This window comes from Onychostruthus taczanowskii, unplaced genomic scaffold (assembly GCF_017590055.1).
Source record: "Onychostruthus taczanowskii isolate IOZ18803 unplaced genomic scaffold, ASM1759005v1 scaffold32, whole genome shotgun sequence".
Lineage (NCBI taxonomy): Eukaryota > Metazoa > Chordata > Aves > Passeriformes > Passeridae > Onychostruthus > Onychostruthus taczanowskii.
In genome coordinates, this window is record NW_024500572.1 from 5282978 (window position 1) to 5308435 (window position 25458).

Genomic DNA, 25458 nt, shown 5'->3' on the forward strand with positions numbered 1-25458 from the left:
GCCAAGCGCCATGGAAAAGCGTCCTGCGCCGCGGCCCCGCTCGGACACCGCGCACCGCCCAGCGCGGGGCCCTCGCGGGCACCGGGCCCCGAGCACCGCCCGCACCCCGCCCACGGCTCGCAGCGGCGGCGGCACCTCCCGCGGCGGCCCCGCCGGGGCAGGCAGCGCGACAGGGAGCGGGGCGGACCCTGCCGGCACTCACCTTCTTCCGGGGCTGCCATTTCATCATATTTGTAGAGCGGGGACGTGCAGCATCAAGGTGGCGCTGGGGCGGCGGGCGCAGCGGGGCCGTAGCCCGCGGTCATGCTGCCCGGCCCCGCCACCAGGCCCGCGCACGCGAGCCCGCGGCGGGCACAGACGCACCGGGCCGGCAGGGGGCGCTGCGCGAGGGAGCGGCTCTTGCGCCCCCTGTCGGTGTCACCCGGCATGGGGACAGACCGTGTGGCACCGGCACACGGGCACAGCCCTGGGTCCGGGCACGGGGACAGACCGTGTGGCACCGGCACACGGGCACAGCCCTGTCTCCGGGCACGGGGACAGACCGTGTGGCACCGGCACACGGGCACAGCCCTGGGTCCGGGCACGGGGACAGACCGTGTGGCACCGGCACAGGGAGGCAGCCCTGTCTCCAGGCACGGGGTGTCCAAGGGACGGGACAGCCGCTGTGCCCCGGCACACGGGGACAGCCGCTGTGTCCAAGAACACGGGGACAACCCCCTCGTGTCAGGGCATGGGGACAGCACTGTGTCCCGCACACACGGGGACAGCCGCTGTGTCCCGCACACACCGGGACACACACGGGCTGTGCCCGTGTGCCGGTGCCACACGGTCTGTCCCCATGCCGGGTGACACCGACACGGAGCGCGGTGCCGCCGCTGGAAGCGCTGCGCAGTTCCAGCTCTGCCGGGCGGCTCTCGGCTGGGGCTGCGGGCAGAGCTGGGCACTGTGGCCATCTCCAAGGAGCCGGCTGTTCTAACACCACAGAGCTTCAGCCTCAGCTCTGGGGCTCTTCTGAGACTGTTCTAATAAATGAACAGAGGCTCAGGAGAGTTACAAATCCTTAGGGCATGAACACAACACAGTTTAATTCTGGGCTTATATCATTGAAATGGTGCAGAGGTGTAGTTTTCATTGCTGTGAGGAATGACCAACAATGTATCATCTTGGAGATAAACAATAAACTTAATGGCAAGTGTAATATCAAAACACAGGTCAAAAAACAAACATTCACTGCCAGGTCCCTTGGAAACACAACAGTCGCTTCTTTCCATCGCAGCTCCTCAGTCCCAAAGGGCAGTGTGCCTTGGGTCTCAGGGAGGCCGGAGCACTGACAGGGGTATTTTTGCCCCATCTGATGCTCAGATGCCACTCCCTCCCACAGTGACACAAAGCTCAGACACCAGTCCTAAAGCTGCCTTCAGCAGGTCCCATCTGGTCCCACTACCCTCAGACACGAGCTCTGTGTTCCGTGTTTCTGTTCCCACACCTTCCCCTGGATTACTGACAGGGCACGTGGCAGCACAGAGATGCAAGTGAAAAATAAAGCTTTGAAATGCAGCAGGGACTGAAAAGAACAGGTGTGGCCTGGAACAGGAACTCCTGCTGGTTTTGCTCCCCAGAGCCAGTGCATCACAGAGCTCTGCCCTTCTATTACACCAACAGCAGAGCAGTGGGCCCTGAAACTCAGATTTCCATAAACTGAAGAACTGGTATTGACAATTCTGGTATTGACAATTCTGAAGCGTTCTGTGCATAGCAGTTGGTGCCCGAGTGAAGAAAATAAGTGCTCAGCTCCACGTGGCTGTCAGAACGAAGCTTCATCAAATTTACAGACAGATTACAAAATGTGGTGTTTTGACATAATCAACAGGAGGTTTTTGAAATCCTTCCCAAGTAAGGATAATTAAGTGGCAGCAATGCAGGAGCTGTTGTGAGAGATTGTAATGTTACAGTTAATGGCTTAAACATTGTTATGAAGGACTTTTTGCTCATTATGGCAAAACTGTGTAAAGAAGCTGCAACCACCAAAGCACACCCCTCCCTATTTGATGTATTATCACATCTCTTGCATAATCCTTCTAAATTCTAAGTTGATATCTTTGTTACACCTTGAAATTCCTTCTGCTCAACAAGTGAGCATCACCCAGAAGCAATCACACACTGCAAGTAGGAAAAGGTCCTGTTGGAGATGGCTTGTTGAGCAGTTTGCTAGACAGGCTATCCAAGCAGAATGAGAATTCAGTTCATTGTGTCACTCTACCTAGGTAGCAGCTAAATTGGATAGTGCTCAGGAGGTACATGAAGACTTGGAGTAACAACCTGCACTTCCCTGTGTACTGCCTGGGCTGGCAGTGTGTGAGATGCCAGCACTTCAGTAACACCCACAGCCAGAGCACTGCAGACCAAGCTGAGTCCCTTGGCAAATTCATGAAGGATAATGAAATCAAGTCCTTTTATTTCTGAATTTATTAAAGCAGCTTTCAATTCATTACAGTGCTCCTGTGTCTGTCATTTTTACCCCCTCCGGCCAGAGTGCTGAAGGCAGACACAGCACCTCACAAGGGTTTACAGATGAGACTCTGCATGAGTGACTGAGCTGTGGCAGCTGCTCAGCAAGTGTGGCCTGCAAAAGGGAAAAAGGAGTTCAGAAAATTCTGCTCTGGGAAGAGGGAACTCCCTTCAAATGTAGGAATTAAACAATTCTCTTTTAATTACCAGATCAAGTCTTGCGACAAAACTCCATCCATTTCACACCCTTCAGGAAATAAAGGGTCAACACTCCAGCATTATCCATCCTTTGGTGTTTCAAATGAAACATACTTTGGTGTTTCAAATGAAAGCCCTACTCCATGCCTTGGAGAAGCGAAGGGAATATGGGGTGGATAACAGGAGGAAGATAGGTGATAATCAGAGAGAGAAAGAGAGAACATAGTGCCCTCAGTGCCCTGTTCCACTGTCCTTCCCTTCACAGAGCAGTGAGAGTCTCTGCTGGCACCTCAGTTGTGACTGTATTATATACACATGGTGTGCTGCAAAATATCTGTGTGATAGTCCTATGGCAAAATGTATTTCTGTACTTCGATGGATAGGAAACCTATCCTAAATTTTAACTGCATCTTACCAAGGAAGGTGTTTGTCTTCAGAACTGTTGAGACTGTTATTGGCTTACGAGGCTTCAGTTCTACCCTTACATGATCCTGAGCAGAAAACCATGTTTGGGACCTGCTTCTAATTATGACTTGCCCCTCCTTTTTTCCATAGGAAGTACAATTACTGCTGCTATGGAGACAAGTGTAATTCAGGCAAGATGTGGGTCAAAGAAATACTTGGAAGGCAAAGATTCATAGAAAAGCACCCTTTCTGCTATCTGCCCTCCCCTGGAGAAGGGTCTTCTCCCACTCTTCCCTTGCCAATTTCCATCACCATCTGCTGTCTCAGGTAAGGAAGAACCAAATAAATCATCTGTAACTAACCTGGAAGTTCTCACCAGGAGAGCTGCTCTTCCTCCCCTGCCCCCCCATTCCCACACCTTACAGAGACTCCAGCCATTCACATCTTCAGTGTCTCTGCAGGCATAACAGCCTCAAATAAACTCTTACTAGCCCAAAATGGGAGACTTACATTAATTTAGTGGACAAGGCTATACAAACTTGTTTTTAAGCTATACTTACAATATTATCAGGTTCCTGAATGAAAACACTACTTTTATTCCTCAAGATAGTCCCCTCTGCCTGCTCCTCAGAGTACACCTTAAACACATTCCTATGAATTCTTTCTAAAAAAACCCAGCTGCAAGCTGTATTATCTTACATGCAGTAGAGAGACTGAAAACAATCTTGCCCTTCCTGGAATGATGCTGCTTGGACAAAAGGCCTGAGATGATCATTTGCTAGAAGAGGCAATTGATTCAAAGGAAAGGTTTGTGTTGAAATGAAGGAATTCTGTGTGTGAATATGAAATAAGATCAAGCAGGATAGAGGATGGCTGTGGTACCTTTAAGGACACTCTTGCACTGAGGAGACAGATCCATCAATACACAGAGGAACCAACAAGCTCACAAACCCCAGCAGCAAATGAAATGTGAAACCTTTCAATTATGGTTTAAAAATTACATCCCCACTTAGACACTTCTCCTAAGGAGGTGGACTTCAGACACACCTGACAATGACATGAAGAAACTGAAAGATAAAATAAATTAAAGTCAAACTTATTGCTTTAACAATTAGCTTTAGGTGAGCAGAGAGGGAGTTAGAGTTTGGTGACATACTCTGCACATTAAATTTGTCCTGTTTTACAGGACACAGAACATATCTTCTAAATTTAAAGAAATCATAGCAGCATATGCAAAGTTTTAATAAAAATTCTTTTTTAGCTTTGTCTGAAAGGGCTACACAATAAAACTATTGTATTGTAAAGGATCTATTTTGTCTATTCTAAATTTCTCTTCCACACAGTGGAAATGGAAGCATGTTATCCAAGCTATCCTACTCCTGAGTCCTGAGCCACTCAACAAAAGATCCTGTAACTGTCAGAAACAGCCCCTAAAACTCTCTAAGGACTCTTCTCTTACTGATTTAGAATGATAGGCAGTTCACCTGCTGAACTTTCTTGTAAAATGTGTACCAGGAATTTTGTTTGTGTCTGTTCACATTTTCAGTCAGGACTGTATGAATAAGAGATGTGACACAATTTATCCATATGCAGCACCATATCTTCCCAAAGCACAGCACGCTGCATCTCACAGCTGCCCTTTCCACTGCTGCAGCAGTAAGAGAACAGAGGAAAGAAATAAACTGAACTCCTCTACAATGACAAAGTGTCTACAGACAGCCAACAAAGCCTCAAAACCAGAATCAGATAAATCTCCTTCAGAAAGATAGATGTTCAAAGAGCAATTCCTTCTACAGTTAATCTGAAGAGTACCTTGTCACTGCCATGTCAGAGATAACCACTTCAAAAGTGGGAAACAATCTTAAGGTGTTGTAAAACCCTACAGCATCACTGAAATCATTGGAGCAGAGACAATTTGGCATCTCTGAGGAGTCACATCTAACATTGTTAGAATAGAATAGTTCCTGTTGGGAGGGACCTAAAACAATCACCTAGTGCAGTTTGCTGAGGAGAAGCATCTCCAACTCAGCACTACCATGACGGTTTCTGATGCAGTTTTAGTTAGCTTCACTACTTCAAACAGTAAAATCAGGAGAGCTCACCAAAATAGGAACTTGAGACCCTGTCAGTGACCAGAGTAACCCCAATTAGCTTTGTCCTACAGCAGTGAAGCCAGCACACAAGACTCAGTCAGAATCTGACTCCAGGTATTTTTCTGCATAAAGTTCTGAGAGCATTTAAGAATAACTAGGACAGCTGTTGGCTCCAGCCTAAAAATACAGAACACATCTGCTTAACTTACCTTCATGTGCTCAAACATCCAGCACCAAAAAAGCATAAGGCTTAAAGAGGTACTAAAATTTTTCTCTGTGGAGAAACAGAAGGAGAGAACCATGCAGCAGTTTCCATTCATGCCTGACAGGAAAGGTGAGGGGTGAACTATTTGCAAGAAGCAACAATGAAAAATTATTCAATCTGCACCTACATAAAACTGTTTACTGACTATAAGAGATTGGTTTAAAATACTTTTTGAAGGTTATGTAAATGACAGTTAATTACTAGACATTAGATTACTCCATAATCTATTTTTGCAATTAGCACCTTTTCTTACTGAAGTTCTATTACAAAAGGTGACCCCACAGCAGACCGAGAAGCACAAACCTAGTCTTGAAATCCGCACTCACTTCACCTTTCTTTTTCTCCAGCACACATTTTTTCCATTTTAAAAACTGAGAATATCAGTAGATACTTTGGAAACAGAGGCTTTTTGCACAGACACAGGGCAAACAGGAAAAAAAGAACACTATCTGCTTCCCTGGAATGTCTCTGCTGATGTGTCTGGACCCCTTGGAACAAGGACTCTGCTGTAACCCACAGTCCCAAAGCCCAGGCCCCACCATGCAGCACAGAAAACTCAATTAGAACTGAAATGTAATTAAGTAATTATAGCTGGAAAAAAGATTGTGGTAAGTATCTTTAACCTGATACACAGTAGCTTAGACAGCAGGTTCTGAATATGGGTCAGAAATATTAAGAAAAAACAAGTGTGGGAAGGAATTACCTGAATGAAATAAGCAAAAATAAGAAAGGGGAAGACTTATCTAAAAACTTCTCAATTTATTAAGGTCTAGGGGAAATGGAAAAGACTCAACAGATCTTGAATTACATCGTGCTACACACGGTGCCTTCTTTATATGCTGCATGTACAAGCAATGACAGACAAAAGAGAGACAAATTGGTTTGATATATTCTCTCTGCCTGGGCACAGACTTTCACTGTTCAACGTGACATTGTAGCAGGCTGTCAGAAATGCAGTGATTGTCAGGCTTCCACACTGCTACCCAACCACCACTCTATAAACATCAGAGTTTAGGTAAAATGCTGCCAATAAGCTCATATTTACACTTTAGAGAAGTGTGCTGTTATTCTTCTCCTCCTAATTAAGCTGTATAAAGGCTTAGGCCTAATTACCATGACTTTAATGTCCTAAAACTGAAACAGTTTTACAATGGTTTACTCCAAATAATTCCAGGCTCAATAAAAAACAGAAAATAAAATAAAATAAAATATAAAGAGTTCTTGTTGCTAGCCTCAACTGAGGTGCTACAGGAACCCCACATCAGACAGACAAGTCAGTCCCTAAATCTAACAGCCTGGCCTATTAAATCTGATTTTTCCTGCTGGGTGTCCTGATCACTCTAAGAGAACAGACAAAATCTGGGAACATACCTCTTGTAGGTCCATCTTCTACAACATGAAGAACTCAGTAAATGGTGCATCTTGTTTATGAGGAAGAAAACTCCTTTCTGATGCCACTTGTTAGAAGCTTATGCCTTGAAGTCTGGGAGCAGCTCCCACACCTATCCAAGCACAAGGACACTTACAGAGCTGTGCCCTTCCTTGTTAAAACAGCACAGAACACAATTTTCCCCCTGAGTTTTCCAGCTGGAGAATCACCATGGCTTGGTGAGGACACGGCAGAAATGCCTGGGCATCCCAGCCAGGAGGAACCAGATCCCTGCTGTGGTACAGTCTCTGAGCTCAGCAGAACAATTTCTACTCAACAAGTGAGCAATATGAACCTCCTGGCAACTCACAGATCTCACATTCCTCTGAGAGGAACCATCAGAGCACCCTTAAGCAGATCCTTCAGAATGGCACAGTTCCAAAGATTCCAGAGTGGCAATTTACCTGTGTGACTACTACAGGAGACTTCTTTGTAGTCTTGTACACAGACCAGCAAGATTATAATACTGCTAGCTAGCAATGATCCTTTTAGCAGGAAAAACCATCAGTAAACATTAAAAAATATATAAAACAGAAAAAATCTCTCAAGCTTGAAATGTTCCATTTGGATAAAGAATTCCTGACTTTCTGTAGGCGTTCTCCTGTTGCTGCCTTCCAGAATCTCCCCTCCTCCCTTTAATTAGAGCCTGTGCAAAAGGAGGGAGAAGCAAAGCTATATTTAACTCTCTGTACACCAATGACCAGATACATTCTGTACGGAATAAAAATATTTTTAGTTGACCCCAAAATCCAGGTGAAAAAAATCTAGGAAAAAACCCCGTATTTTCACCCTGAAATACAGAAAAGCTTAAACCCACCTTTGGCCTTATTGCATGTGAAGCACTGCTGGGTAAGAGATTCACATAATTCCTGGAGGCCACTTAATCTGCAGAGAGAGCTGTGCATCAGTAAAGAGAGCAATGTCTGGCACCAGGGCCTCTGCTGGAATGTGGAACCGTTCTTAATAGGAAGTACAAGTGAAAACTGGAGTCAATAGATTCCTTTGATTCTCCTCTGCTGCAAGTAACTCCTGTAAAGAAGCTCTCAGTACGTTTTCTGGATAAAACAGGAATTTCTCCAAGCTCATCTCAGAAAAACACTGGGAGAGGAATTCTACATGGGCTGCTCCCAAGTGCAGAACTTGGGCTCCAGGACTGAGAAACCCCATGGAGTGTATTTGAACCGTGCACAGAGCGTGGCTGGGCCCAGGCTCAGCCCAGGACATTTCTCAGCATCTTTACAAAGCTGCTTTCTCCATTTCTCGGCGCGCACATCTGGCAGCGCCGCGGCGCGAACAGCAGTTCCTGGCTCTCCGTGCATGTGTTCTGCATCCCATGACATCATGCACTCCCCAGCCTGCCAAAGAGCACTCTCTGCTCCACAGACCACCAAAACAGAGCCCCAGCATCCCTGTGGGGAACAGGGCTAACTTCCAGCCCCAAAAGTTCTCCCCTTGCAAAATCTTGTTCAGTGTTTCATCTGTTGTGCTGCACTCTCTCCCACTCACATCCATTACTCAAAAGCAGTTTTCAAATCATTCCTAAATTGCTTCTATTCTATCCTGCCTGTGAAGATCTTTTCTCTGCACAAGGCTGTAACTACTCAGTTACTTCTCAAAAGAACAACCCTTTTTCCTTTTATTCACAGAGGGTTTTTAACTCTTTAACAGCCTGAATTACTGGGAAATCTGTATTTCCCAAAGAATCTTAGGTTTGTTTTTCTTTGCTATGAGTAATAGTAGGTGGCACTGTACAGATTGATTGTTCTCTGGAGATGGGATTAATGGCTCATCCTGTGTCATACTCATTACTTAACACTGCCTCAGCAGCACAGAAGCTCTCTGGCACACTTAAGAAAATAGGTTCTACATTGTAGGGCAAGTCAGAAGAAAAATAATTCTGTTACCTGAAAAATGTTCATGTTCAAAATCTTTCAAAACCATTTAAAGAAAGGCAGACAAATGCCAAGACCAAAGATCCATGACTTACACACTTATTGGTGGAGAGACCTGGAGCCAATAACTGCTGCATGATTAGACCCTGGAATCTACCAAAACTGGCTCTCTGCTCCAACTCCTGTTATCAATCCCAAACTAATCAGCCAGAAGGAAACAGACATACAGATACTGCAAGTTGGTAATGAAGTCATAATCAGAGATAAGGCTGCAAGATTTCCCTGCAATAATTTCACTAACAGAGGTGAAAAATAAGGTCTCCAAGCCTGATTCCTCTTAAATAGGGCTTAATTGTCAAAGGGGGGAGAAAAATTGCAACAGATTGATATTTCAAAATTACAAATTTCAGTTTTCTTCTCATGCAAAGTGGCCTCGTGCAAAAGAGCCAACTCACTCATCAGGCAGGGGTCACTCAGAGGTTATCCACAGAAACAGGACACAGGCAGAAGCCAGGTCTATCACAAATTACCAGGCACATTGGCTCGAGGCAGCAGCAGCCCATAAATCCATTTCTCCCAAGACAGTACTTGCATTTCTAGATATTCCACTGACATCTATCTCCTCTGCTCTCCACCAGAGCATTTCCAGATATCAGTCTAATGTTCCAGAACAGAAAAATGAGGGCACTTGAATGATTTCAAGTCACTGCGCTCCCAAATGAAAAAGCAATTTTCTCCTATTTCCTGCCCCCCCGACTGAAGGTTCTCAAGCCCAATTGTTGTGTTTGGCATCAGGTAACTGCACTCAGTAATTGTGGCTACTGACACTCACTTCAGAGCACTCTTGGAAAGGTCATCCAGTTAACACTCTTGAGTTTCTTTTCATCCAGTATTATTATTTAAAAATAATTATTATTTTAGTATTTTTTCCAGTGATGACCAGTGTTTAAACTAAGTTATTAGCTTTATATTAACAAAGATTAAAATATGCTACATACACATAACTATGTAGTGTTTCTCACACTGAAATGTATATGTTTTGTTTATACTACCTCTTCCCCTGAAAAAATCTCAGATTAATTAATTGCCACATATGATACTCCTGGGATAACATACTTTCCTTTTTACTTTTGGTAGGGAAATACATGACATAAAGAGAATCCCAACTGCAGATAATGTAGAAGACCTTAGAAATACCAGATCAAAAAACACTGAAAGAAGGAAGAGTCAATCTGGCACTCCTACTCTGATTGTTACAGAGTGGTTTGTTTTGACTCAGGGGAGTCCTGAATATTTCTGTCCTTCCTCACTTGTAACAGCAATGCAAGGAAATTTATGCTCCTGAGTTTCAGTTCTGTGTCTGTTTTCATGGCAAGTTATTCCTGAAGCTTGAAAGAAAAGTTATCCTGTAATTATAAAGATGGAGCCCTAATGAGTTTCATTAGAATGCAGTGCATCAACCCCAGATTGAGACATAGCCCAACATGATTAATTACCCTCTTGGAATGGCTACAGCAAAATAGAGTGGGCTATCAAGGCTATCATCTAATAGCTGTGTCCACCCACCTTCTCCACCTGCCTGAAGAGGTGTTCTCCTTTCCTGCAGCTTGGCCACACTGTGACAGCTGTGGGTGCTGCCAGCGCCAGCTCAATAGATGATAATCTTAATTCATCATCTTCTCTATTAGCAATTACCCTTGCTCATTTCAAAATCAAGGTCAGTTTTATTTAGCATATTTAACTTTCAGAAAAGTGTCAGTGTTCTAAGCATGAGTTTTTCAGCATCAACTACTATTCAGTTATGTAAAAACAGGAATCTTCTTATTTCACAGCTAAGCTTATAATCATGTCCAATCAAACTAGCTCAAAAATTATCTCAATTAATCCTTTGAAATGCATCAGCCAGTTCCCCAGTTCACCCAGTTATAGCAGTATCAAAAAACTAGAGTTGAAAATGTATTTAGTTGATTTTTACTTTTCAGAACATCTTGAAAAGAGATTTCACTAAAAGATAACTGAAATCTATTTGGAAAGCAGACTGCAGGTAAACCTACAGCTGTTTAAAGTTTATTGGCATTATCTTGAAATCTGTCACTTCCTGTAGCTCTGAGATGCCCCCAGTGAGGCTTTGGCTATGAAATATTAGGCACCTGAACACACTGTTCATGTGCTCCTCAAAAATTCCAGCCAGCAAACTGCATGAAGGATCTCAGCACATGTCTCAGTCAGGCACCAAAAATTAAAATTTTTCAGTTATATAATCTCCTCCATGTCTTGTTGTTCCATAGCTTGTTCCAAAACCCGTACACCTCCTAGAGATGCACATTTGCTTTAAAGATATTTAGACTTGATGATCTTCAAAGATCCCATCCCACCCAAGCCATTTCATGGGAATTCTACGTTACAATAAGCACAGAATATGGACTTGAAGCTCCAAAAGGACTGAGTCTTGCATTGGTAGGAACAACAGGAATTTCACAATAGTCTTCCAAGGGTGTCCACTACAGACCATGCCTGTGACATGTGGCAGAGGCCTCCTCAGTGACCTCACTGTGTGGGTGGCACAGGCACGGCTGGGATGTGAATTGTGCTCACACATTCTGTTATTTCTCATTTCAGCACCTCCATGCCACTTAAGATTCTCAGCTCTGAGGGTGCTGAGGCTCTGCCCAGGTTGCCCAGAGATGCTGTGGCTGCTCCATCCCTGGAAGTGCCCAAGGCCAGGTTGGATGGAGCTTGGAGCAACCTGGGACAGTGGAAGGTGTCCCTGCCCGTGGCAGGGGGTTGGAACAAGCTGGTTTTAAGTTTCCTTCCAACCCCAACCATTCTGTGATTCTAGAAAAAGTACTACTAAACCCTACCATGTCTCTCAGCAGCTGCCAAAAAGCTGCAAGCCATACCAGCCCCATTTCAGCTCTTCCATTTGTAACACTTCTAATGAGCAGATGGTTAATTTTTGTGAGCAGGGAATAAAAAACAAAACAACTTTTGCTGGTGCAAGTGTCTAAGGGTCCTTTGGGTTATAAAAACCAGTTGTTTTGGACATCTGCTTAAATTTTTGACTGTAAATTTAGCCTTCTCTATATTACTAAACAGATATTCATATCCTCCATTTGTTTTCAGGTAAAATAAAAACTTGCCAGACATTGTTCAAGGCTTTTTAGCTATTTAGAAGTTGGGAAATACTTCAAGAGTAAAAAAAAAAAAATTATTGTGCCTGTTTCCTGTCTATTTCCAGCAATGAAATTTTTGTACCTCTAGATCACAAAAGTATGTGTTTGTCCACCTTTATTATTGCCACCTCATTTAAAATCAGCAGATGAAGTTCCCACACAACTGTGAGCATCCCACCTTCAGAGCCAGATCCTCAAATACCATCTCAGGCTGAACCTCAAGGCTACACAATATTGAAAGTGTGAATATTTGAACAATGCTACTGCTCACTTCAGAGGCCAAGGGACTGGGGCAACCCCAAAGTAAGGAAAATAACTAGGAAACAAGCTTTCTTTCATGCAGTACTGATAGAATTTTGGGGGGTTGTAGCACTATAGAGATTAGAGATACCTAAAGCAAAATGTAAACACTACCTTCTTTATCATGGCAGAAAGCAAAAATTTCAGTTAAATGTACCCAAAAGCCCTTCAGAGGCCTCAGCATTTGAAAGACCAGCGTGCTCACTGCATTCACCTTCTTGGCAAAACTGTTTTCTACTCAGATTAGCAGAAGGGAGAGTTGTAAATCTGCTACATTCAAGTTGCTTTTTTCTCTTCTACAGTGTGATTTTATAAAACATGAATTCACAGAAGCTGCAGTAAATGTTTAATTAGTGAAATACAGATGGTTATTTTCATACAAATTTTAAATTTTCCTTTTTCATGAAGCACCAACCAAACCCAACACAATGTGCACCATATTTACAAATGCATAAAAATATTTATAGTTCCAGATATGATTTATCACTGTACTTAACAGTACTGAGCACTCTAAACTAACAAACAATAAAAATTACATTTCTGTGATTATTTTTTTTGTTTAGTATAAACAAAATTTAATAAAAAATAAAATATAAAACCAATTTTAAATACAAACAATTTTGTGTGGGGACACAGAAGAAAAAAGAACAAAAGCATTAGTATTTGGGAGGAGAAATTGTATGAGAGCATGAGAGACAATGGATGTGTCTGAGCCAGGAGTGAGTTGCTGGTTTGGATCATTAACTGAGAGCTCGATGCTGCTCCCTCTGCAGACTCCAGGATCAGAATCCTCACTCAGTGCAGAGTGTGAGATCAAGCAGAACAAATGTGGGAGGGCACAAAATCATACAGGCAACTGATTTCTTTTTATTCATTGGAACACTAATTTAGGCTCTTTAAAAAGCTACATTTACTATACACACTCCTCTTATCCACGCTCCTTTTTTGCAGCATTCCCTATTCTCTTACAGCTTTCCAAAGCCTCAGTGACTGCACCTTGCAATACCAAACATTTCCATCTGAGTTAAGTGCACATATTTTCTGCTTTAAGCCTAGGAGGGCTCAGTGCTGTAGCTGTCCTTTCCCAAACAGTCACAAAAGCCATTATTTCTCAGCACACTTTCAGAGTGCAACCAAATCCAAGAAGCTGACATTTTTTATTTAGTACCCATGGGCTATAACCATGAAAAATTTACTCCCTGAAATACAGTTGCATGAATTTCCTATCCACCCTACTCATGATAAAAAGTAATTTCCTTGCACAGCCTGGTAACAATGGCAACTGAATGAGATGTATCACCATAAAATAAACATGAGCACATCGCACATCTGAATTCTCTGGAGTGAGACTACTACTCTGTGTTCCCAGAGAACATTTAAATGAATAAGAGGCCTTGAAGCTTGACATGTATCTCTAAAGGCATGGGAGAGGATTCAGGGCAACTGTCATTAAAATTAATCACTATTAGTGATCACAAACCTCACTGTGGCTCACTGCAGGAGAGCTATCAGGGCCAAAACAAGATGTCTAAGCAATGAAAACCAAGAGCTGATCAAGAACTTATAGGTATTCCTGTGTCATAACTGAGGGGGGTAAAGGTTACACAACAACAAACTCTGATATTAGATTGTTTTCCAGTTCCTATTCATCTGGCAAAGGAAAAGCAAAACCATTATTTTGTATTTTGGACCAATTACGAACGAATTACAGTGCAAGAAAAAATACACAGAAAATAAAAATAAGAAAATATGTCTAGAATTCCTATCCTGAGTTATTGCAAAAGTCCAACAGAGTGAGGCAGGACCCAACCATGCTCTGCCCAACTCATGGGGGAGCTGTCCAGCAAACACAGAACTGAACGTTAGCAGGGTTAAAACCACCTTTCACCAGCTTTTTCACACATTCAGAAAAATTATGAAACTGAATTCCACTAGATGTTATGGCTTCACAGGACAAATGGGCTCAGAAATTCAGTTCTTGAGAAGCCCATGAGCGATAAGGAAGATACAGCAGCTCAAATGTAACCTTGAGGACAGAAAGCCTCAAAATCTCTGACAGCTGCCTGACATCTTTGCCAGGAAAACCAACCCCAAATTCCTGTTCCCTTAAACATCTCCTACCCACCAGGGCTTAAACTCCTTCATGTGACACTTCAGTCTCAGCACAGCAATTCTCATGGAAGAGCCAACACCCCCTCTCAGACGGGAGCAGAGCTCTCAAAGAGGCAGAAGGCTCAGTGTGATTCTGTGACACATGGATCCCAGTGCTTGTGAGGATGTGGGCTTATAAAATCACCTTTAATTACATAAATCAGTAATTATTAAATTATTTTGTATAATTCACATTGCCCTTTCTGTTTTTGCCACACTGCTTTTTGTGTTGCATTTGTGAAGGACAGAAGACTGCAAGCAGATAGCCTTGGCAAAAATTAAACCTCCTTTTTCACACTGAAAAAAGTTGGAAAATTATGCCTGAACTACCCATTAATGCAGTGTTTCAGGAAAGTTTCTTTCCACTTCCCATATGAGACAAGCCTCTATTAAAAAATGTTTCATCCAAGTACATTCTCCCTTTGTTAGCATCCAGAATATCTAGGGCTTGGTATTCATCTTTGAAGAAGTTCATTAAAAATGAATCATAAAACCATGAATTTAACACTTGTCTAAATAAAAAATAAGTTTTCCATTAGGGGAAGTGAGCACTGTATTAGTTCTAACACAAGAAAAACTAAAGGAACAGTTTTCAGTTACAGACCTATCAAGCACACGGAATAGAATTTTGACCCTGACTAACAAAAGCCATGACATAAACTGCCTAAGAAGAACAGTCTCAAATACTGGACATACCTTTATTATATTTTTATATACATCAATATTCATATGATAATAAGAATATATATATCCATATATATATTTTATATGAGCTGGTTCCTCAGCTGTTTTGGAATGAAAAAAGCAGTACAGGAATTTGCATACCACTGCCAACTTCTGGTAAAGTCATCAGAAATTACAAAAATAACTGCACCGAAGAGCATAAAAAGTTGTGTCTATGATAGACTTCTAAGAACTTCTAGAGAAATTCAGTTATTTGACTTCCAGTACAGAAACTTGACATTTCTGAGTAAAGGGAACAAAGAAAGAGTTCAAAGCCACATAAATCCAGAAGATAAAATTGAAACTAGAGTGTCCTTTCACTACATGATAGAAACTACAATATTGTTCAACCTTTCTTTTAAACTTCAGGGGCAAATTCTCTGTCAGTGGATAATAGCTGATAAATAGCAGTGGATAACAGCTGATAAATAGCAATTATTTCTGTCGTTCCATGTAACACAAGGGGCTTTATAATTTCCTCTTTGGAGCAAACGAGAAATCATGTACAAAGATGCTTGTGGCAAAAGGGAAATGTCACTTGCTTTGTGCAGCAGTTCAGACCTCAGTGCCCTCAGACACAAATGGAGCAGTGACTCAGAGAACAACAGGTTATAGAAATAAAAATAATTGCCACAATCCTCTTCCCTGTTTGCATTAGTTTGAACTGTCATCATGCTCTTGTGTCAGAAAATGCCTGTGCTTAATGCAGCAATTATCCCTGTGCTGCATCTCCTACTTGTACATGATCACAAACACTTCACATCTCACTGGGCTACAGGGAGGGAGATGAAATGACCTGAGCAAACACCTGCTGGCACTATAAGGCCAGGAAGATGGAATGTTAAGCCCTGGATGTATTTTCAGCTGTCAGAGAGCTCTCAGCAAGGCCCCTGCTAATTGGTTGGGTTTTCTTGCCCTTGGCACAGTGTAGCACAGTGTGTAAATGGTATCCTTGAGTGCTTCCTACTGACTTGCTAGTCAAGGCAATTTTCTGCTTTCTCCATTTTTAGTGTTTTCTCCTGTTTACTTGCTCTCACAAACTCTCAATTTAATTTAATTTCCTCAGAGACTGGTTGAGATTATAGGTCTGTAATGAGGATCCAGTAATGTCCAGAAATGCCATGATGTATCAGCCTCTATACCCAAATAAAAAATGCAGGTTTGTAAGAGCATTCTTGTCGATCACAGAGAAACCAGGTGCAGCATCCTTGAATCCATCAAATCCCCTCCTGTTCTTTATTGTCACTCAGCCACCAACGGTCAGGTCTCAAAGGAGAGGAGGGCTTGATGCACTCCTTATCATCCACAACATCTTGGGCAGTCTCAAATTCTAGTCCTTGGCCAACCAGAACTACAGCATAAATTCAGAGAGCTGGGACAAACCCAGGATGCCAAACCCTAAGAAAAACAGGACTATTTGCTGCAGAACAAAACCAAAAACATCTGAGACACAGTTGGTGATCTAGCAGAGAGGCAAATAATGTAATTGGAGCAAAATGAAAAATAGATGGGGATAAGGGGCATAAAGACAGTAGGGTAACAACATTAGAGTAAACAATTAAAATGCAAAGAAACCCAAATGTGTATAGATAACGTGAGTGTAAAGCAAAACATTTCAGAAAGCACAGCTCAGAACAGCTGCTCTCCTTCCACTGCTGAGCATCAGTGACACTGCAGCCTCAGGAGCCAGATCTGCCAGCACTGCCCTGCCAGCCACTCCTGCCTGATGTCAGACAAACACAGTGGGCAGCAAGAACAGCACCAACTGTGGAAAGAAATTAACGAAATTCCACTTAAAAGTATCTAAAAAATGTGAATTTCTGCACAGAGCTGAACTGAGATCCCAGGCCCTGCTGAACGCCTGAGCACAGAGCGCCCTCTCATGTGCTTCACTCATTTCTCCACACATCCCTCCAATCCTCCACAATTCCACAACTTCGGAATGAGTCACCACTATGGTCACATTAGCAAAGGAATTAACCTCCAAGGTGAGAAAACTCAATTCTTGTATGCTGACTAAAAACAAGGAATATATATCTCATTCTTAAGAATAACAAAATTGAAGGAACAAACCACTGAAGAACTAAAACCTGAGCAGAAAAATCATCTGGCAATTAACTCCTCAAGGTCTGGGTAGGAGAGAAAAAGAGGTAACAACACATACTGAGGTTTTAGTCTCAAACTATGGAGTACAAAACCCGGTATTGTGTAAATAAATGAAAGCAGTCCAAATGTCTTAAAACGCTATCCAGTGGGAATGTGCCTGAATCTCAATGAGAAGGTAACAAATACTTTTTCTTAAATATCACCCTTGCAGATCAATCCTCACTTCTGCATTTCAGAATTACTTCAGCATTTGTGCTTTGGATATTCAGATATATGAGGAATAAAAACCACTATACCATTCCTGCACAGTAATATAACTAGTTCCAGTGGCAAGAGAGCTGCGGGGTAAAAACCTACCACCTTCCAGGAGAGAAATTTACATTACAGCATTTAGACTAAGTAGAATAACTGCAGTTAATTCCATAAAAGAAAATTTTAAGTTGCTTTATTCCATATACAAAAGGGTTCCAGAAAACAAAGGAAGGAATAATGAAACCCTACAGTAAGTGCTTGGAAAATTTGTGTTGATTTGTTGCATGCTGTGACTCAAGTACCTCTATAAGCTTTTCCAATTCTAAGGCAATAAGCTGATTTCTCAGAGAGGAGCAATTTTTCTTGTGTACTTGTCTTAAGACAGACAACCATTACATGTGAAAATACTTTTTTTTTTCAGGATGACATAACTATAGTGTCATTGATCCATGGTGTCCCTGTCCCCCAGTCTCCTGTTGCACTGCTACTGCTCTGCAATTTTAGGAATTTAGGGAAAGGAAAACCTACACAACTTATCTGCACAGCAGTTTTCCTCCAGCAATGCCATAACCATCTCTTCTGGTGCAGAGAATAATTCCCTTGACTGTTGGGAAAAACATTAACTCCATAAAGCTGTCAAAGTACTACATGATGCTCATTATTTAAATACCTAATTGGAAAAAAAAGGGGGGGAGAGCAGAAAACTTTTAGGTGAGGGTGGTCAAACCCAGGAACATGTTGCACAAAGAAGCTGTGGAGGCTCCAGCCTTGGAGATATTCAAAACCTGACCAGACAATGTCATGGACAACCTGCTCCAGCTGACCCTGCATTCATCTCCAAGGGCCCCAGCCAACTTCAGCTATGCTGTGGGTTTGCAACACAAAAAGACAGAAAGAAATGCATAAATATCATGATAACATAAGACAAGTTCTAGCGAAGTGAAAAAAGTCTGTTAAATGGTTTTATGTACGTCTGAAAAACTGGAATGCAACTTTCTGCAAATTAAAGACAGACTGTAAGCTGAAGGACAGGACTGGAAAGTTCCTTGCTCATCAAATTAAAAACAAGAGGTCTATTCATGAAAAAAAGTTATGTGGTCAAGTCACATTCTTTGCTCAAAAGTTTTACGTGGGACCGAGGGTGGGCACTCTGCTTGCCATTGACTGAGAAACTCTGAGGTTGTTAGGGATTGCTAGAGCATGTGAAGGTTTGCTTATAAAGATGGGCAGGCAGTCAGGAGAAGTGCAAGTGTCCCTTCTTCTTGTGGAAGTCCTGGTCAAATGACTGACAGCTGGAGAAGGCACTTAATAAAATACCAGTGCAAGGTTTCTGCCAAATTCCCCTACAGTGAGATGACAACACCTAAACCCCTCCTGCACTGCAAAGACCCAAAGGCTTCACGGCTCACAATTCCCCCTTCTTTCAGTTCCTTCATAGTTTTTCTCCACTAGAGATGCTAAGCCACATTTTTAAACTGAGACAATACTTTTAAATTAGGAGAAACAAAGACCATAAGAGAAAGTCATGCCTGATGTAATTCTTCCTAGCTACTTTTAAATTACATATGCACAGGGCATTCCTTTTGCATCAGCTACAGTCTCCAGACTAATCAACATTTCTCTAAAAGGCGTTTCAGCTCTACAAAAGGTTGATACAAAAAGGCGGTCCTGTTTTAAGAAATTACATTTTTCCCTGCCTAGTGGCTGGAATAGTTGTATTAATCAGAGATCACTACTGAACCCCAGTCTTCAAATCTGTTTGCCAGCTTGGCCCCCTCTCTTTCAGCAACCCACTGTGCTTTTCAGGGAATGCTGCTCCTCAAGCACCAGTCCCTGGGACTCCAAACAGCACAGAGTCACTAATGGTACAGTCAGCATCCTTCTACTCACACAGGACAAAGAAATCAAATAAAACCAAGGTACCCCTCAGAGTGCTGAAAACATCCATCTTTGTGATTCTTGCTTCCATTTCTCTTAGGCTGTGATTGTTCCTATTACCCAAATGTATTCAAGTTTGACAAAGTCATTTCATCTCCTGTTAATGAACAACTTTTCTGTTGAGAGATTAAGAGAATAAATCAATGCCAAAACCCAGTTAATTGCTCAGTAGCATTAGGCTGTTTGTACCTTTTGTTAGCTGTCACAGCACTGAGCCAGCACTCAACGGGTAGTGAAATCTACATTTTAGCACAGAATTAGGTCCAAATTGAAACTATTTAAGCCACAGCATTTTTCCTATAATGTGAGGATTTAAAAATATCTCAAAATCAGCAAGAACTAAAGAGAGACTGTTCAGGTATCAGAGTCACATAATATATATCCCTCCATTTTCATGCACCATGCCTAAGGCTGCACAGCTGTGAAGAGAAATAGAATAAAAATTTTCTACAGCACAATCAACAGCAAAACAAAGAAAACTGTTCAGTAGGAAATCAAAGAACAAAATGAGCCTGATCTGATTTGCCTCTTGGCTATTTCCAAAATGCAGTTTAATTCCTGAAATATTCTGTTATCCTTGCATTTCTCAGTGCTATGTACACAAAATATTTTTCAAATAGCAGAACTCATAAGCCAGCCCTCTCAGACAAAGCCTATGAACAGGTTTATGTGCTGTTGTTATAAACATGTTCCAGCCACATACAATAAGTTCTTGTGGTCTGTAACAGATCTGATGTTTCTCTCTGCAATCACTTTCTCATTGTTCAGGTCTTGATCTGCATAGATAAGCACATGCATTTGTATAAACACACCTGCTCATTACCCAACATTAATTAATGCTTTAAATAAAGATTTTAGGGTGGGGATGTTAAGAGCATGACTTTCAGCCACAGATTTTATTCAACTGATGCTAACAAGCATTAAGTGGAGTAGGAGCAAAAAAGTAAGAATTAACCAACTACATAAGAAATGTAGTTTGTACCCAAAGGAGGAAAAGAAATACAGAAACTTATTTCTAGTAGCTCAAAAAACCTGCATTCAAATTAATTTTTCAACTTCCTAAATGAAAGGAAGTCAGGTTTTGTATTTAAAACTCAGGCCTTTCAAACCAAATACCAGTTGTTCTTACTAAGCTCCCTCTTCTGGCTAATTAATAAACTTGCTTAGACTTTGTATGCAGAAGTTTCAACCTTCCCAGTTCTGTTCTATCAAAAAAACCCCACCAATTATTTTTTTAAAAAACCTGGTAAATAAATATTGAAGTTGAAATATACAAGTTTTCAGCTTCAGACAGAGCCTTCCTTTTGTCTCTGACAAGTTCCACAAACACACACAAGGAAATAAACATCCTTGTACTGTGTAGGGACACTGCAAACTGACACTCGACTGTCTGCACCTCCTCTCAGCTTCTGAACACCACTGCCTATTTTCTGCTATCAGATATTCTTGAAATGCCAGTGTTCAAAACATACCACACCAGTTAATTTGTTCCCCAAAGTATACACCCTTCCTTGTTCTGGCTAAAACTAGGGTTAAATATGTAACACAAATACAAATACACCTTTTAGAAATTGTAAATGTTGAAAATGAGGAAAACAGAACCACAGAATAAACTAGGTTGGAAAAGACCTTGGAGATTATGGAGTCCAACCTGTGACCTAACATCACCTTACAGCCAAACCATGGCACTGAATGAAATCAAGTCTTTTTTTCAAAACCTCCAGGGACAGTGACTCAAACACCTCCCTGGAAGCCCATTCCCATGCTGAACCCTCTTTCTGTGAAGATTTTATTCTAATATCTATCCTAAACTAGAAGCAACCAGTCCTCACCAAACTAACAGAAATTCAGGAGACAGAACAAAGACAGAGGGGCAGTGAATGGCCTCAATGTCTTAAGCCAGCAGTCACCCTCATTGTGGAGCTGCCAAATCAGTCACAGACAGACTCTGGTAAAATTTTTCATCCTCTTCTAAAATCTAGAGTCATTGCAGATGATTTGTGGAAACAACAATTCAAGGTGAAAGGGAAGTACTATGTAGAAGGGTGTGAACATCACAACTCCAGTGGAATGAACACACAGAGGACAAACAATAATTCATTAGCTGTGGGTTTTCATTATTTCAGTTACTGTAGCAGCATCACTGCTCCTTTCTAAAAGCCAAGCCACACTCCCAGCCAAGCCAATTTTATGAGAATTCTGACACAACTATGCCAATGAAGGCAGGCAGCACAAACTCCAACCTCTACAAATCATTTCTGCTCAACACCTTTTTGACCTTCAATCCAGCTAATGAAAGGCCTTGAAGGGAAATTCATTTCATCTTTCTATTTACTACTGCACCTTCAGCCCAAGTGAAATAAAAATTCTGTTTCTACATACAAAATCTTAAAAGAACCACGACAACAAAAGACTGCAAAGCCACCCTCTGAAGCAAAACACTGAGGGGTGACCTGAAATAAAACAACACCAAATCTTTAAAAGTTAGAAAACCAGAGACAAGGTTCCAAATGGGATTATGAGGATTTGAAAGAAAGGAGGGAAGTGTGTGATGCACTGACAAACTGAAGATACCACTGTGAAAAGATAAAAGGGAAGATACAACCAGTGACTGTGGCTAAGCTTTATTCAGGACAGGATGCCTGCAAAAGCTATGTTGATTCTTCCACTGCCAACTGATAGTAGCTTTTGAAGTATACAAACATTCTGTATCACAGAGAAAGATATCCATTACACACTGATGGAATAAAATAAGAACATATGTCATCACAGTAGTTTTTCCACCAATGAGGCTCAAAATGTTATGTAAAAGTGACTCCTGACTTCTGGTAAAACAAGAATAAACAAAGAAATAGAGTTTGGTTAAGATCAGGCGGACATTTAATAGCAGAACTAGAATTGAAACAGAGTTATTTCATGTTTTTAAACTCACTGATATGGTCTACCTGGAAAAAGAAAATTCATTTTTTTGATTATTAAGAATGTTCTGGGTTTTTTTAAATATTTCACCTTAGCACTGCATCAATACATAAGTCTACTATGTCTGAATTTAACTGACTGTTAGTAATGCCTTTATTTAAGACAGATAGCCTTTTTAAGCTCATAAATCTTTTCCATCTTATCTTCTATTTTGATCCACAAGTCTTTTCCACTGATCATTTCAAAGGCAGTTATATTTCTGTGACTGGCATTTTGAAAGTATTCTTTTATGGTACCTTTTCACAACTTTGCATGTAAGTCAGAACTGTATTAAATCACTACCAGGCTTCTTAGAACCAGGATACAAAACTGAGCACAGGCACCTTTGATTTTACACTCCTTCGTCATCTGCAGCCAACCAACCTGGACAGCTAGAGTTTAATGACAGTACAAAATTTTCTACATTTACACAGAGTCCTTCACAGAAAATCTTTTATGACATGCAGTAATATAAACCAGATAATGACCAAAGAAAAACCCACAAAAAAAACCCACTCAACAACACAACTTAGAAGTCATAAATCATCTCCCTGACAAAGCAGGAGTTTCCTCTAATGTGGATTCATTCAAGTCTTAAGGAAGCATATGAAAAAGCTTTTCTAGAGGCTAATAAACAACTGCAAATCAAAATACAGGAATTAAGAGTGATCTGCTTTGAAACAGAGGAAAACTTCAATAGTTTGGAGCCCAGCTGGTGCAGAGCACCATGCTTGCCACCTGCTCCGATTTCTGAGGAGAGGAACCTGGTGATGAGTCTGCTCTCAAACTGCACCTTTAGCTAAAGTGGCTCATAAGGATGTGTGAGGGACTGACAGGAGAAACAGAATCTGGAGCAGATGCTGTTAAAATCAATTAGCATGCAAAGGACTGGCCCTGGACTAGCCAAGGCCAGGCAGCTACTGGAGCAATCAATGGCAGCTGGTGGAAAGCAAGCCCAGGAGGAAGAGGCAACCAACATCATTTGCTCTTTACAAATGTTTCCTTTCGTAGTCAGGTCTTAGAGAATGCCAAGATACATATTTCTTCAAATGTTTGTCCAAAATATACTACACACAAACACTCTTTGAACAGTATTTTGAAAGGCCTTATCATTCTAATGTACTAATAAGAATGTCTATGCTACCTCTCAAAGTTTTGGAACCACATGTTCCTGGATGCTGATGAATACTGACTACATTAAACATTAAAACAGATGTCTGGTCTTCACAACCCAGGAACCATGCTGTGTTAAAACAGTAAAATAGTAGCCTACTCCCATTGGGGAACAGTATGCTTACACAGAAAACTGTTTAATACCCAACACGTAATTCAAGTCAAACAACTTTTAAACAGAAAATACATTATTATCTGGAGCTTTTAACAAAACCAGGCTTTAGCACAGAAATGCACTCTTTTACACTGGGTGCTACATACACGACCAACAACCCCCCAGGAGTTCCTCCTTCCCTAGAGGAAATAATACACAAAAGACAAACACACTTCCTCACCTTTGGCCATTTGGGATTGAGGAGTCGTGCCTTGATGGCATCATCCAAGGCCTTGTCATACTGGTGGATTTTCATGTAGGCTGCAGAACGGTTGCTGTAGAGGATGCAGTTCTGGGGGTCCACCCCCAGCGCCTCGTTGTAGAGCACGATCGCCGTGTGGAAGTCGCCGTCATGGCAAGCCTGGTTGCTCTGCCGAACCTTCTCCACAAATTCAGCTTTGCTCAACATGGGACTGTCAGGACTTTTTCTTCTGAAGGATTTTGATCCACAGAAAGAAATCTGGCAGAGGGAAAGGGAGAGTTTTTATGTTAGTGTTAAGGAAGGCTACTAAAAAAGGGAAAAAAAAAGATTGAACTATTAGAAACTGTACAGCAAAAATTAAAGCCACCAGCGTCACTGCAGAACAAATGATGAATTCAGAACCAGATTCTTAAAAAAGTAAGTTGCTTATCTATTTAATCTCTTTTTGAAGGTACAGGAGTAGCAGAAAGAGTCTTGCAAAACATATCATTCCCTAAGAATGAGGTCTTCTAGACACAAGAGCAGCTGCAGTCTGTTTACATATGCTGCACTCCACACTCAGAAGTGCTGTTCTCCTCAGCCATGCTATTGGATTCCACAGCACTAGGCAGAGTTGCCAGGTGGAGAACAGGTGGCAGCTGTGAATATGAAGATGATGCTGGTACCTCTGAACTTTGATATCACAGAGAAGCACAGGAATACACAGACAATGGAAAAATGTGTAAAATCTCTTCAACCAAACCAAAGAACCTGCCCTGTAGCCTCTGCTCACAAACCTCTATACCCAACAACATGCAGCTGCAAATTGTTCATATTTGGGAAGGGAAGGAGTTTTTAGAACCACATACACTCACAGAAGTAAGTGGGACAGACAATTTATTTTAACAACAGAACAATCCTCCTTGGCAGAGCCACCCTCCCCCATTGACAACTTCAGGTAATACAAAATAACAAAGAAAAAATATTTAAGCCTTCTAATTATAAGACATTATTTAAAGTGAGCTGTAGAAAATCCTAGTTCCATTCATTGTGGTACACCTTTTCTCCTTACTTAAATTTCTACATTGCACATTTTCCTCAAACACTCCTTTGCAGTCAGTAACTGTTTCTGTCATGCAAACTCTCTCCCAAAGACACTCAAGAACTCAGCAAGAACATCTTAGTCCAACTCTCATCACAAGGCAGTTGGGAGTTGTGCAGTAACAGTATTTGGCAACACAATACATATGGTAACATACAAAGTACTTGAAAATATTCATTAAAGGTTTAGACTGCTATAATTAAGATTGGTGTCATCTAGTTTTAGTCCTGCAAATTGAAAAAGTTTAAGAATATCACATATTGTTACCACAACACAACAACCACAGGGTTTAAATACATTAGCAGAGCCAGCTGGGGAATATTTTTAAAGGTGGAAAGGGAAGCAAGCTGCAAACTGACATCCTGTCACAAGGATCAATTGGTCTATAGAGTTTTTTTTTCTTTTCTTCCTTAAGTCAAATAACAATAGAAAAGCATCAAGTTAGAAACTACTGATT

The 25458-nt window shown here is 41.5% G+C and overlaps 1 protein-coding gene across 2 annotated transcripts in view; it reads right to left on the reverse strand.

Moving 5' to 3' along the window:
- Positions 1–25458, reverse strand: part of TTC28 (tetratricopeptide repeat domain 28) — a 108123-nt gene that overhangs the window by 78039 nt on the left and 4626 nt on the right. Inside the window, exon 2 of one of the 2 annotated variants that reach the window (XM_041410029.1) lies at positions 23900–24178. In XM_041410029.1, coding sequence (XP_041265963.1) covers positions 23900–24178 — 279 coding nt within the window. Of the gene's footprint in view, positions 1–202; positions 343–23899; positions 24179–25458 lie in introns of those variants that run through there. The other variant, XM_041410030.1, reaches the window with a different exon arrangement.